Source organism: Barbus barbus (genome assembly GCF_936440315.1).
Source record: "Barbus barbus genome assembly, chromosome: 8".
Taxonomy (NCBI): Eukaryota; Metazoa; Chordata; class Actinopteri; order Cypriniformes; family Cyprinidae; genus Barbus; species Barbus barbus.
In genome coordinates, this window is record NC_136736.1 from 35,237,501 (window position 1) to 35,251,150 (window position 13,650).

The following is a 13,650-nucleotide window of genomic DNA, read 5'->3' on the forward strand; positions in this document are numbered from 1 at the left end:
AACTCAACACCGGCTCTCTAGTTACCCGTCAGCACTCCAGCTTATCCTAGCGCTACTAACTAACTACATCCACAAACCAACTGAGTTAATTAACAACTCAAACAGACACGCACATGTGTTCGGCTTCAGCTCAGTGAAGCCCATGAACTGGTTTGTGCGGTGATGAATCCAGCACGGGTTATATAAGCACTCATAAATGTTCAAGGGCAGATGTTGTAGTGCTCACTGCTCATGTATTTGAAGGGAGCGAGTGGGTCTCGGGAAATTACAAAACAGAAGAGTGTTTGAGATGAAGGTGAAGAAGAGAAATACAACAGATCTCATTGATTCAAACACATGAACACTGATTCATCTGCACTGAATCATAAATCATCATCCCGCTGCCTAAATAACTCAATTACTCCTAATGCCATACTAATCAATAACAAGATTTGTGTTAACATTTTAATGTCATGATTTAATCAAAGTAGAATAGTTTTGGTTAAACTGCTTTAAAATGAATCTCTTAAACTTCTTCAGTCTATCAAGAGCATTTACTGAAACTAAACTGCAGAAATGACTTAAATGACGGAATTTTAAAAACAACCTTTCTCTCTCATCACATTTAGTTCAATTATATTCCATATATTTATTTTTTAAAGCAGGTTAAAAACAACATCTTGATCCAATGTCAAATGATCCATAAAATAAAAGCAAAAAGCATCAATCCAATAATAAGACTCAAACAGAGGAATATTGAAGAACTGTAAACAGAGCCAAACTCATGACAATCACTCAGGATCCGGATTTTTATAAACAGAACCGGTTCTGAATAAAAACTGCTTCTCAGTCTGAAAGTATTTCACTTTATGCTCCGGTTTCATGTTGGCTTTAACAAAGCGTTACATAATGGATGAATCTGAGAAGATCTTGTTCTCTGAAGGCTGAAGGTGAACATCTGAATCATCATCACCCTGACGTCTCATTTCATTATAGTCATAATTCTGCAGCGTTTGACCTCGAAACTCTCTGGCAATAATGTTCTGGTCACTACCTGCAATCTCCGAGGGGTCAGAGGTCACGGGACTGAGTCTGCAGTGACGCTCAGGAAATGGAAGCTGAAGCTGCAGTGTGATACGGGCTGTTGCACATTAATGTGTTCACCTGAGCGCCTGGATTCAGTTTACCGGCACTGTGTGTGTGTGTGTGTGTGTATAGAACTGTCCTGTGTGATGGGGTGTGTGCATGCAGATTGTGTGAATGAGAGTGTGTGTTGATCATAAAAGTTTAAAGGATGTACTGAGATCAGAGCTCATGACACAACAGAAGCCTAAATCATACACAGACCAACAACACGTCACCATGGTTACAGACCCACAACTTCCCTTCCCCATGGTAACATTGGTGTGTGTGTGTGTGTATGTGTGGTTTATTACCAGGGTTTAAAATTAACAACTGACAGTTACAAACATTTTATACATTTTGCTGGTTGGCTGCTCACAATATCCTAATAATCAAAGCAACACAATTGTATATTGAAAAAAATAAACAGTTCAATGGCTGGTAAAAATACTGAATTCACTCGTCATTGACAGGTGCGTCAAAACATTCATTTTGGACCCCGTTTGTGATGGAGTTGCTAAACCAGGTTACAGCATCATTAATACAAGATTCAGCCGTCAGAACATGATGAGGAACACCCTAGCAACCACACTGAACACCCTAGCAACCACAACAAACACCCTGAACATCCTAGCAACCACAACAAACACCCTAGCATCCACACTGAACACCCTAGCAACCACAACAAACACCCTAGCATCCACACGGAACACCCTAGCAACCACAACAAACACCCTAGCATCCAAACCGAACACCCTAGCGACCACAACAAACACACAGTCGCCTTAGCAACCATACTGAACACCCTATCAACCATACCAAACATCTTAGCAACCACACTGAACAATAGTGACAATAGTGCCAATTACAGTCACATAGCAACACCCTAGCAACCACACTGAACACATCACAGTCTATAGCGATACTCCAGCAATGAAAACAGCAAACTTCTGGTTTCTATAAGGTTGAGTTGGACTGAAGACTCCTTGAGCCCAGCGATCATCAATGCTAATCTAATTCAGCTAAAGCTCCACCTGATCCATCAGCCAATCACTTTCAGCATTACTGGCCACATATCCAATCACACTCATCGATCTGACGGCGGATGTGCCTCGTGTTCCCAACTAAAACAAGTAATATTACCTGAAATATATTTCACAGGGACAGAAATAAACCTCACTGAAATACAATGGCTGTAATTGTATTGATGAGCCATTACGTTGCTCAGAGAGCCGATAGTTGATCTAAAATACACCATAAAGCCATTTCGAGATGGATTTGGGCTGCTTGTACTCACCATCGGCCTGCGATTCTCCACCAGGTTCAGACCAACGATTCCCAAGAATGCTCCAAAACTCAGCTGCCATCGAGAAGAGAACACACTTGATTTAACCTAATATCTTGATCAGTGTTGGGGCAACGCATTACAAGTAACATGAGTAACGCAATCAGATTAGTTTTTTAACTAGTTTTACTTTTTCTTAATTTACAAGAAAATAACTGAGTTATGTTTTCAAATAAGTGACGCCAGTTACTCTGTTTCTGATGTATTGACTGAAAGCTCTGCTGTCTCCATGTTGAGAGAAATCAGGAGTAAGATGTTACTTTAGTTCTAGAATAAAAGTGAACATGCATTACTTCATCTCACTCACAAAAAACAGATTCAGTATTCCTCAAAATGAATAAAAACCGTGAAATGCAACTCAATGACGCAAACCTGCAATAATTAAATATGTAAAATAATACAAATATCCTTTATGTATCTAATCCCATTTTATTATTCAGTGTATTTGCTGCTGACCTTCGATGAGTCAATTCAATCATACTAATAAGCAAAAATTACTCTAGATAAACTAACATTTGTTCTTTCTTTCTTGCTGAAGAGTGTTGAGCTTTCTTCTCCTGTGCTTTACTGTACAGACATGAATTCACTTTTCCTTCAGCCTGAGGCTTTTGGTGTAAAAGGGCTTTATGTTTGACAAAAATAGAACTTTATATTAAAAACAAACAAACAAGCCCTGCCCAGATTTGAAAAGTAACTCAAAAGTAACGTAACTCATTACTTTCCATAAAAAGTAATGCAATTAGTTACTTTTTTTAGGGAGTAACGCAATATTGTAATGCATTACTTTTAAAAGTAACTTTCCCCAACACTGGTCTTGACTCCATCTTCATCAGCAAAATAATGACAGGCTGCTGTTTTATTGCTCCAATGAAAGAACAAAAGAAAGAGTTGATGAAAGTGATGGTGTAGAGTCACTCACTATAATCCCAGGATAGTATCCAGACACGGCCACGTTATCCGTCTGCGTGGCTGACAGCAGCCCGACCACCAGAACCAGAACAGAGAGTCCGAACAGAGACACCGAACACCAGAGCGCCGTCCGCCGCCGCTTCACAAACACATCTGGACAAACAACACACTTACACTGCATTTCAATAGTCCACTTCAGACATTCTACTAACTAGAAGCAACTTTGTAACTACATGTCTACTAACTCTGAGTAAGGCAGGTTTAGGGTTAGTAGAATAAGATGATATATACTTGCAAAGTTTCTTATAGTCAGTATGTTGTGGACCCATCAAAATAAAGTGTTAGAAGATATTAAGCAGACAGTCTACTAATACTCTAATGACTGCTAGTAAACATGTAGTTACAAAGTTACCTACTGTTAGTAGAATGTCTAAAGTGGACGATCAAAGTAAAGTGTTAGCAACAACACACAGCTGTGCACTAGTATTGATGCAATATGTCAACTATATTATCAGCCAGATCTACAAACCTGAAGCACTGAAACATTACACATATAAGATTGAAGAACAGAATTAAAAACCTGACAGCTTTGAACAAACATTCTATAAATGTTCCTGAAACATGTTCATAACGTCGAGAGAACCTTGACAGAACGTCCACTGTTAGGGAAACTGGGAATAGTAACTAGTACTAGTAATATATAACTAGTAACTCTACACAGAAGCTGCTGGGCATTCTGGAGCCATTGATCAAAATCAGCTTGATTCTTTATAACAGTGCGAAATATACACTATATTACCGTTATATGATCTAATCCGAGAAATGTGACGAGGCATGAATATATTACGATATTAGAAATATTCACATCACGATTTTCAGTAAAGCTGCTTTGAAAAATCGCTATAGAAATAAAGTCTTTTATACTGCAAAATATGATTTACAGTAAACATGTCAGAAGCAGTGAGGTATTTCTTAAACTAACATGCCATTATATTAAACTGCACTGCATTTCATGCAACGATGAGGATAAAAACACTGCAGCAGGTGCTTAACCTTAGATTTCAACCAAAAGTGACTTTTCCTGGTTTTATCATCATGCATGCAGCTCTTATGAACACATTTGAGACCCAAGAGAATATTTGCACTTTCTGGCCATACTTTATTCAATCTATGAACAAACAAAAATGTGTTATTGACTATTGAAATGAACTGCAACTCATTCAAATGTAACAAACACAGAACACGTGTCATGAAGTAATTAATGCATGAACTTGCTCTCCTCAGATGCTCGTCATGTATGTGAGAATAAGTCATAATGATGTGTTTATTACAGATGAGCTGATGTTATGATGATGATCTCTCACCTGCGGGATCCGCGTTCGTCTGTGGCTGCTGCATCGCGTCTGTCTGATGTTTCACGCACACAATATGAAGTTTATAAAGAGACTTGTGTTTATAATAATCCCGCAGCGCAGCGGAGAGACCGCGCGAGACTGACGCATGACGCTCCCGTCACGAGAAACCACGCGACGCCACAAACTACTCAAACACAGAGCAAGACCAGCTCTACTACAATTCATCATTCACTGCTTGACAAATGTCTTTTTAATTTGTATACAAAAAATACAATTAGAAGACACCTAAAGCTGTTACCGATCAAATGAAATATCTAACATTAATTCTACAATCAAACATGCATAAATGTTGAGAATAGTGCTTTCAAAATTAACTTTTCTTTATTGAATATTTGTATAAAAGCACTCTTGCTCTTGTGATCTTGCTTAATTATATTTTAGGCTATGATATAAAAACTGATTTCTTAAAAGTACTTTTTTTGCAACAATACCTTGAATTTTATGGGTATTTGTATTAATTCTGGTGACATTTTCATTCATTTCTGATTAGTCTGAAACCAAGACTAGACCAAGACCTTCAACAACAAAAGTCTTGAGTACTTCAACACTACAGTAGAGTCTATTTCACTGGAATTCTATTTAGAAATTATGTTGGCTTGACAAGACTTGCCTGATAACACTTTATAAATCAGACAAAGCCATGCATCCTATCCTTAGCTCTAGGTTATAAACATGGTTTCAGAAGAGTTTAAAAACATCTTTTCTTTGGTTATGCAAATGTTAAGTGAACGTTTCATTGCATCATTTTGCAAATATAATGGAAAAGTTACTTTTGAATGTTCTCTGAAAATTCTAAAACTAGAAACATTTAAAAAAACATTAGACAAGCACCTAAAGTTTCAAACAACATTTTAGTGATGTTTTGAAAACATTACTACAGATCAGAAATGAACAAATAATAATTCTAATGTTTGTTCATAATTGAGAGAACCTTGCCAGAACATTAGCCAAAGATCTGACATCATTCCTTCTTAACTGGGATTACAGCAAATCTCAGCTGCTTTACTGTTTGTACAGATATATCACCCATATATTTGTGAAATAAATCTATGATCTTTGCACTGAGATCGAACCATTTAGCAGATGCTTTCCAAAGCAATTTATCAAGAAAACCATAAACGTTCAATCATACTGGAACAATGTTAGAAGAACCACAATAGTGGATTTCAGAAGTACTAACTAATGCTTTTGATCAGGGAGAAAAGAAGCCTCGTTTATTTCAGGATTATCCAAGCAATAGCCTTAAAGATCTGAATCCTGAGAGTTTAAAGAATCAAATGAGTTCCAGAACCAGATGAACATGAAGCACATTAAATCTCTCCAAACAGAAGTGATTCTTCTGCTGCTGTGTGAACCTGTCAAACCAAACCATTCAAATCAACACATTTGCACTTTAAAGACTGACTTTATTTACAATAATAAAAAATAAACAGAAAAAGTCAACAAACAAGACAGACAAACAGCAGCAATTACTGCGTTGGGCATGCGTTAGCATTGGCGCCAGCATCAGGCTTTGCTGGGGAAGAGTTAGGAATCTGCCACCAGTCTTTTATTGCTGCTGCGCTGGAGCTGGAGTCTACAACAGAAACAGACCGAGTTACTGCAGCACTCAGGCCACATCTCTCTATAGCACGTCATACAATACAGATCGTTTACAGCAGCTTCACACTAATACATATACAAAATAAGATGCTAATGTTGTAAAAATCATCAATTATGAAACTTTCAACTTTTTTGGGGGGGCTGCTAGTATGGGCTTAGTACTAAAAATCTTTTCTACCAAATTACAAGCAATAGCACAAAATAAATACAATAGAACAAAGACACAAATTCAATAAACAGTGATTTTTATGTAAAAGAATTTCAGGTAGAAGAGATTTAATAATCAAAATATAAAATAAATGTAGTCTTCACTTTATAAATTTAATAATAATTCATCATTATTAATGTTACAAAAGTTATTCATTCAGGAGCATTAAGCACTTCTCCTTTGACAGCAGCAGGTTTATTATTAGTCTGCTGTCACTTTAAGAATGAAAACACAGATGCTATATACTGATTCACGTGCCGATGGTAATGCATTGATGGACATTGTGTAAAAATGCCAAAATAAAGGCACCTATTTAGAATACAGATCTCGATATTGTACACGTGGCATCGATACATCGTATCTTTAGACATTTGATTGATGGATTGTTACAACCCTAATTATTGCCTTTTTTTTTTTTTACATTTAATCAGAATTATTGAACTAAGTAGGAACGACAACTTGCACGTGTGAATGGTTGCCAGGTTTGGATGATTCAATAAAACAGCAGAAAATGTATTGATTTAAGAGAAGAGCACCTATAGGAGATTTATCTCCTGCAACCATGACCGCTTGGGGAGGCTTGTTACCAATGCAAGAACGCAAATGCCAAATAACAATGAAACGCCTTTGGGACGGGAACATTACCATACACACACAAATATCGCAATAGGGCTGCAAAACCATTAATCGATTCAAAATAAAAAAGTTTGTTTACATAATAAATACACAGTACACCCACATAGTATGCATATATAAATGCACACACATGTATATATTATAAAATGTTTATATTTATAATATAAATAAACAAGTTTAGATACAAATACATAAAAATGTGTTTAAAAACTTACATAAGTATTTCTATTAGTGCTGTCAATTAATAGCATCCAAAATAAAAGTTTGTTCACATAATGTGTAAACGTATGTGTATATTTAATAAAAATATGTTATGTTTATATATATTTATATATAAAATAAGCATATGAATATATAAATGTATAAAAATATTTTCAAAATATATACTGTGTGTATTTATATATACACAGTACACGTATAATGTAAACAAACTTATTTTGGATGGGATTAATCGTTTGACAACACTAATTTATATATACATAAATATACACAGCACGCAAACAATCTTATTTTGAACTTATCGCAATGAATCATTTTGCAGCCCTATATTGCAGACGATTGTTTAATCGTGATCATGATTTCTGCTTCTGTCAATTTAAAGAATGATTGATTGTGCTCTACACGATCCTAACCAGACTCCAGACTCGAGTGAAACACCACAACACACAACCAATCAGAGTGCAGGAATAACATTCAGCAGGATTATGGAGCTTCACATTGTGCCAGTTTAAACTCTGTGTCCCAAAAGCACTGGCGTGTGTTCGTGAAAAACACCTAGGGGTGTGCGATATCACGATTTGTGATCATGGATGATTCAAATGTGTCCACGATCTGCTTTTGAAGAAATATCGTAGTATCGGCTACAGCACACATTATATCAGCTGCAGTTAACTCGGTGGTAAATTTACTCACGGGACACTACGTTTATTCACAAACACAAAAGTACATTATTTGCATCTGGTTTAATATCTTTCCGGTTAAACGTTTAATTCACGCACTGTTCTGGCGTGCGCTCTCTCGTTATAAAATCGTGATTTTCCTGATAAAAAAATCGTGATATATTTTTGGCCATATCGCCCACCGCTAAAAACACCCCACACGTGCATTTACCCTCTTCATCGCTGTCTGAAGAATCCACGCCGGGCTCGGCCAGAGTACAGGAATCCTCTAACATGAAAACACTCACAGTAACTGATCTGCAGGCATGACCGTATGAGAGAAGCAGCGCTCACGTACCTGGCACCGTCCCGAGGCCGGAGTTATCGAAGAACTGTGTGGGATGGTTGAGGGGGATAGGAACGCTGGAGCGCACGTCAAAGAACTTGCTCTTGGGCGAGTCCAGGAACGTCGTCTTCGGCGAGTTGAGCTCCGTCTCTGTCAGAGGAGGAAGGCGTTTGGTTGGCGTGCATGGAGCGTCTCGCTTGCTCTCCTTCATCTTGTACGCTCTCCGCTTCCATTTGTTGATTTCCTCCTGCTGCTTGCTCATCAGACTACATGAGGAACAGTTAGGAAAGGTCTGAGTCATGCTTAAACAGAGAGGAGACACAGATTACGGAATGCACTCTTTTAATATCAGAAATGCACCAACCCTGGATCACTTTAAAAAGTTGATTAAGACGCATTTATTTAAGGTTGTTTTAAATTTTTGTATTGTTTTTGTGTTTTAGTTTTACTGTAGCACTTTGGGTTTAAGAATTCAAAATAAAATGCATTATTATTACTACACAGGGCTTCTGCAGGTTTGATGATGAGTGGTAGTATAGTTTTATTTAATGCCATGTCAGCATCTTAGGCTATTTTCATGGCAAAAACGATAAAAAAATAAATAAAATACAAGTATAACAAATACAATAAAAACCAGTGTGATTGGTTTTCGTCCCTTTGTATTAAACTATGCATACATGATGCGGTTGTGTTTAGAATTAAGCAACTTTATTATATTTGGTTAATAAACATTATGAACTTTTTCCACAGATAGTCATGTTAATGTATTGCTTTAAAAGGGTCATGAACTGAGAAACCAAAATTCCCTTCATCTTTTGACATGAGATCATAAATGCGTTTTCCCCTAAATTGAAATTATGCCTTTTAAATTCGAATATTGATCATATTTAAGTGCAAAATTCGAATTTAGTTTTTTAGCCATTTTGACAGCCCTAGTGCTGACCGCAGCAGAAATGACGTGATGTTTCAGTGCGGTTACCTCTCAAACTGAGCGTTCTTCTTCTGTAGCTCCTCCATCTTCTTCTCTTTGAGGGACGCAACCGCTCTGGTGCTCGAGACCAATTTAAGGTCAAACTCTTCGCCGTCTATGACTGTAGAAGACAATTAAGCAGATCAAACTATGAGCACAAGATATGCATAAAACACTTAGAAAGTCACATCAACACTCGCTTAAGTTATGTTCCTGCTACGATTCATCATTGAGGATATTCTAAAGAAAAACACGTTTGTCACCATAATCTTAACTAAACCTCACTTTGGCCATCTAATCACTGGATTAAATCATTTGCAATCAATCGTTTGTGAATTCAGTTCCAGGTTGAATGTGATCCAAGTGTCTTACATGACTGTTCATCGTCCTGTTGCATTTTCCTCAGGGTCTCTTTCAGCTTGCGGATGACATCGGCTCTGTGCTCCAACACAGAGGTCATCTGTGCAACTCTAGAATGAAACAATCACAGAAACGCATCAAGCACGCTCTTCCCAGACTAAACCATACTTCACAGGATCAGCGGCTCATAAACGGCACACATACTCCTTCTCATGACTCGTGGTGACTGCGATGTGATCCAGCTCCATTTTGACAAGGTTGTCTTTGAGAGCGGCGAGTTCAGCAGCTTCTGGTGTCATGCTCCTCTTAGCCAGAACCTGCAGGACAAATTACAGGAACAATCAAGCATGATGTAGACACTAAGAGAATCAAAAACTGCATTCGGTCACAAAATAAAAATCTCATATTCAGTATTTAATTAGGAAAAGCTTGGATATGGTACAGGTGAACTGAAATGTGTTGCACGGCTCTCAGCTAGAGGTGTGCGATATATATCGTCTGCAATAAGGATATTATAATTGTTGTTTTAATGTGCAATTTGACATTATCGAGTATTTTGCAAAAACCAAACAAACACCCGTACAGACTGCATGCATACATTACATGAAGTCTAGACTAGTGTGCATTTAGAGTGTGTTCTTTCACGGCATGATTCAGTCTATTACAATACATTTAGAATGATCACAAGTTCAAGACATGGAGGCAGAAAATGTATACATTTATACCACTTCATATAGATCAATTTCACACGAACAGTGCAGTTTCTTTCTCCAAAAATGATTACGATGATTACAAATGTGATATTTAATTTTTTTACAACAGTTCAATAAACTAAGTTAATTTAAAAGACTTACATTTTAGACACCATTTCCTATTTTTGCACAATTTCGACAACAAAAATCATTCCAAACACAGCCACAGCACTGTTTTGTGTCTCTGAGCAACATGACGGTGATTCGTTCCTGAATGAATCAACCGTTTAATGATTCGGTTCAATCGCAATGACTCACTTATTAACAGTGACTTACTGCCACCTGCTGCAGGGCTTTACGATTACTTTTCTTTTTAGGAGCTCTTGTGCTCCTAATTTTAAAAAATTTAGGAGCATGGTCAAAAATGTACAATATCAAATGTAGATTCTACTGCGTCTAGTATTTCAGCTTCATTCATCGCACCCAAAGAAAAACTGCAGTGCTTTACAACTATAGGACAGGAAGAGCTAAATAAACTTATCAGTGCATCTAAACCAACAACGTGTTTATTAGATCCTGTACCCACTAAACTACTGAAAGAGTTGTTACCTGTAGCAGAAGAACCGCTTCTCAATATTATTAACTCATCGTTATCTTTAGGTCACGTCCCAAAACCATTCAAGCTGGCGGTTATTAAGCCTCTTATTAAGAAACCACAACTAGATTCTAATGAACTGGCAAATTACAGACCCATTTCAAATCTTCCGTTTATGTCTAAAATTTTAGAAAATGTTGTGTCTGCTCAATTGTGCTCCTTCTTGCAAGAAAAATGCAACATTTTTCTGAAACAAAAAAAATGTTTCAGGCCTCACCATAGTACAGAAACTGCACTTGTTAAAATTACGAATGACTTGCTTCTTGCTTCAGATCAAGGCTGCATCTCACTGCTAGTATTACTTGATCTTAGTGCTGCGTTCGACACTATAGACCATGACATACTCATAGATCGATTACAAAACTATACTGGTATTCAAGGACAGGCTTTAAGATGGTTTAGATCCTACCTGTCCGTCGCTACCACTTTGTTCATTTAAATGGAGAGTCATCTCAATTATCACCAGTAAAGTATGGAGTACCACAAGGATCTGTCCTAGGTCCTCTGCTATTTTCAGTATACATGCTGCCTCTTGGTAATATTATTAGAAAATACGGGATTAGTTTTCATTGTTATGCTGATGATACTCAACTATATATCTCAACAAGACCAGATGAAACTTCTCAACTATCTAAGCTAATAGATTGTGTAAAAAATGTAAAAGATTGGATGACCAATAATTTCCTCCTATTAAATTCAGATAAGACAGAGATATTACTTATTATAATCCAAGAGATTCTGTGTACGGTTTTTTGGTCCAATTTGCAACTAGACGGATGCACTGTCACGTCCTCTAAAGTCAAAAATCTGGGTGTTATATTAGACAGCAACTTGTCCTTTGAAAATCATATTTCCCATGTTACAAAAACAGCATTCTTCCATCTTAGAAACATTGCCAAGCTTCGAAACATGCTCCCTGTTTCTGATGCAGAAAAGCTAGTTCATGCATTCATGACCTCTAGACTGGACTATTGTAATGCACTGCTAGCTGGTTGTCCTGCATCTTCAATAAACAAGCTACAGATAGTCCAAAATGCAGCGGCTAGAGTTCTTACCAGGTCAAGAAAATATGATCATATTACCCCAATTTTACAGTCTCTGCACTGGCTACCTATTCAGTTCCGTATCATTTACAAAATATTATTACTTGCCTATAAGGCCCTAAATGGTTTAGCTCCTGCGTACCTAACTTGTCTTCTACCACGCTACAATCCAACCCGCTCCCTAAGGTCGCAAAACTCTGGACTTTTGGTAGTACCTAGGATAGCAAAGTCCACTAAAGGAGGTAGAGCTTTTTCACATTTGGCTCCCAAACTCTGGAATAGCCTTCCTGATAACGTTCGGGGTTCAGACACACTCTCTCTGTTTAAATCTAGATTAAAGACACATCTCTTTAGCCAAGCATTCACATAATGCATCTTATAATCTTGTACTGCAGTTATATCTGATCAAATGTACATTATTATTATTCTTTAGCTTGGGTTGAACAAATCATTTTTGCTTAGATGGAACAGCAGCTACGCTAATTATGTCTCTATTTGTTTCTCTGTTGATTAACATCCCGTGGTAACTAGTAATTACAGAAGCTTCAGTCTGGATCCAACCCTTAAATGATCTGAGATGACCGAACACCTGAGAAAAGATGATGTCAACCCCTCAGAGGACCTCAGAGGATGCCAACACTCAGACAACATACACAATTACCAAATTTTGCCATAAGTCAAACATATTAAGGTTCTGCAATATATAAATATATTGTGGAAAATTAAATTCCTGTAGAGCTGCTTTGCAATGATTGTATCGTAAAAAGCGCTATACAAATAAATTGAATTGAATTTAAGAAATAAATTTGTACTACAGGTGGCACAGAAGAACACAAGTGGCTTGTAGGTGTATTTTCAGATGTTTAATGAGGCTCAGAGGTTGCATAAGTGCAATTAAATTCATAAATTCATGTAGAGGTTAATGTTTTAAATATACAATTTTGAATGTAGAAATATTAAATTTAAACAACAAAAGATACTTTAAAAATTAAACCAAAACTGCCAGGTGGTGGCGGTATGTCACTGATTTTATCACTGAATCATTCATTTAATTGATTCGTTAGAACGGCTGATTCATTCAGGAATGTAGTACCTGAATGTCTTTATGAATGGGTAATTGAATCATCGACTCACTAGATTAGTTTAAAAACGCAGTTCATTCATAAATGAAACACCGCTGTGTTTGAAGAAGCGCAGTGGCACATGAGACTGAAATGGTCGCACTGTAGAGCCCTGTACTGGCGATTTAATTTCACATTTAAAGTATTTATTCAACGTTTTATGTTTAATATCAAAACATGAATGCATTTAACCTGCAATTACAAATGCATAATGTCTTGCATTAAACAGTTTGTAAATGCATCTAAATGCCTCTTCGGATGCAGCTTCTGTGTGTCCTCTGCATTGCAAAGATTAATTTTGTTGATACGGATTCCATTTGCTTGGTCACAGCCCTAATGTCTTAACTGATTGTAAGAACTGTAATGTAA

The 13,650-nt window shown here is 37.0% G+C and overlaps 2 protein-coding genes across 2 annotated transcripts in view; both read right to left on the minus strand.

Annotated features, from left to right (window-relative positions):
* LOC306874346 (transmembrane protein 255B-like) overlaps positions 1 to 4,753 on the minus strand; it is a gene marked incomplete at its 5' end in the record, with an annotated part of 14,946 nt that extends 10,193 nt beyond the window's left edge. The window contains 3 exons of the mRNA XM_079424311.1: positions 2,399 to 2,461; positions 3,366 to 3,508; positions 4,720 to 4,753. Of these exons, the coding sequence (XP_079280437.1) occupies positions 2,399 to 2,461; positions 3,366 to 3,508; positions 4,720 to 4,753 (240 nt within the window). The remainder of the gene's footprint in view (positions 1 to 2,398; positions 2,462 to 3,365; positions 3,509 to 4,719) is intronic.
* A 1,405-nt stretch (positions 4,754 to 6,158) lies between these two features.
* LOC306874417 (uncharacterized protein) overlaps positions 6,159 to 13,650 on the minus strand; it is a 41,525-nt gene continuing 34,033 nt past the window's right edge. Inside the window, exons 51-55 of the mRNA XM_079424452.1 lie at positions 9,975 to 10,087; positions 9,783 to 9,880; positions 9,420 to 9,531; positions 8,453 to 8,706; positions 6,159 to 6,346 (exon numbers count right to left, since the gene is read on the minus strand). Coding sequence (XP_079280578.1) covers positions 6,240 to 6,346; positions 8,453 to 8,706; positions 9,420 to 9,531; positions 9,783 to 9,880; positions 9,975 to 10,087 — 684 coding nt within the window. The 3' untranslated portion in view covers positions 6,159 to 6,239. The remainder of the gene's footprint in view (positions 6,347 to 8,452; positions 8,707 to 9,419; positions 9,532 to 9,782; positions 9,881 to 9,974; positions 10,088 to 13,650) is intronic.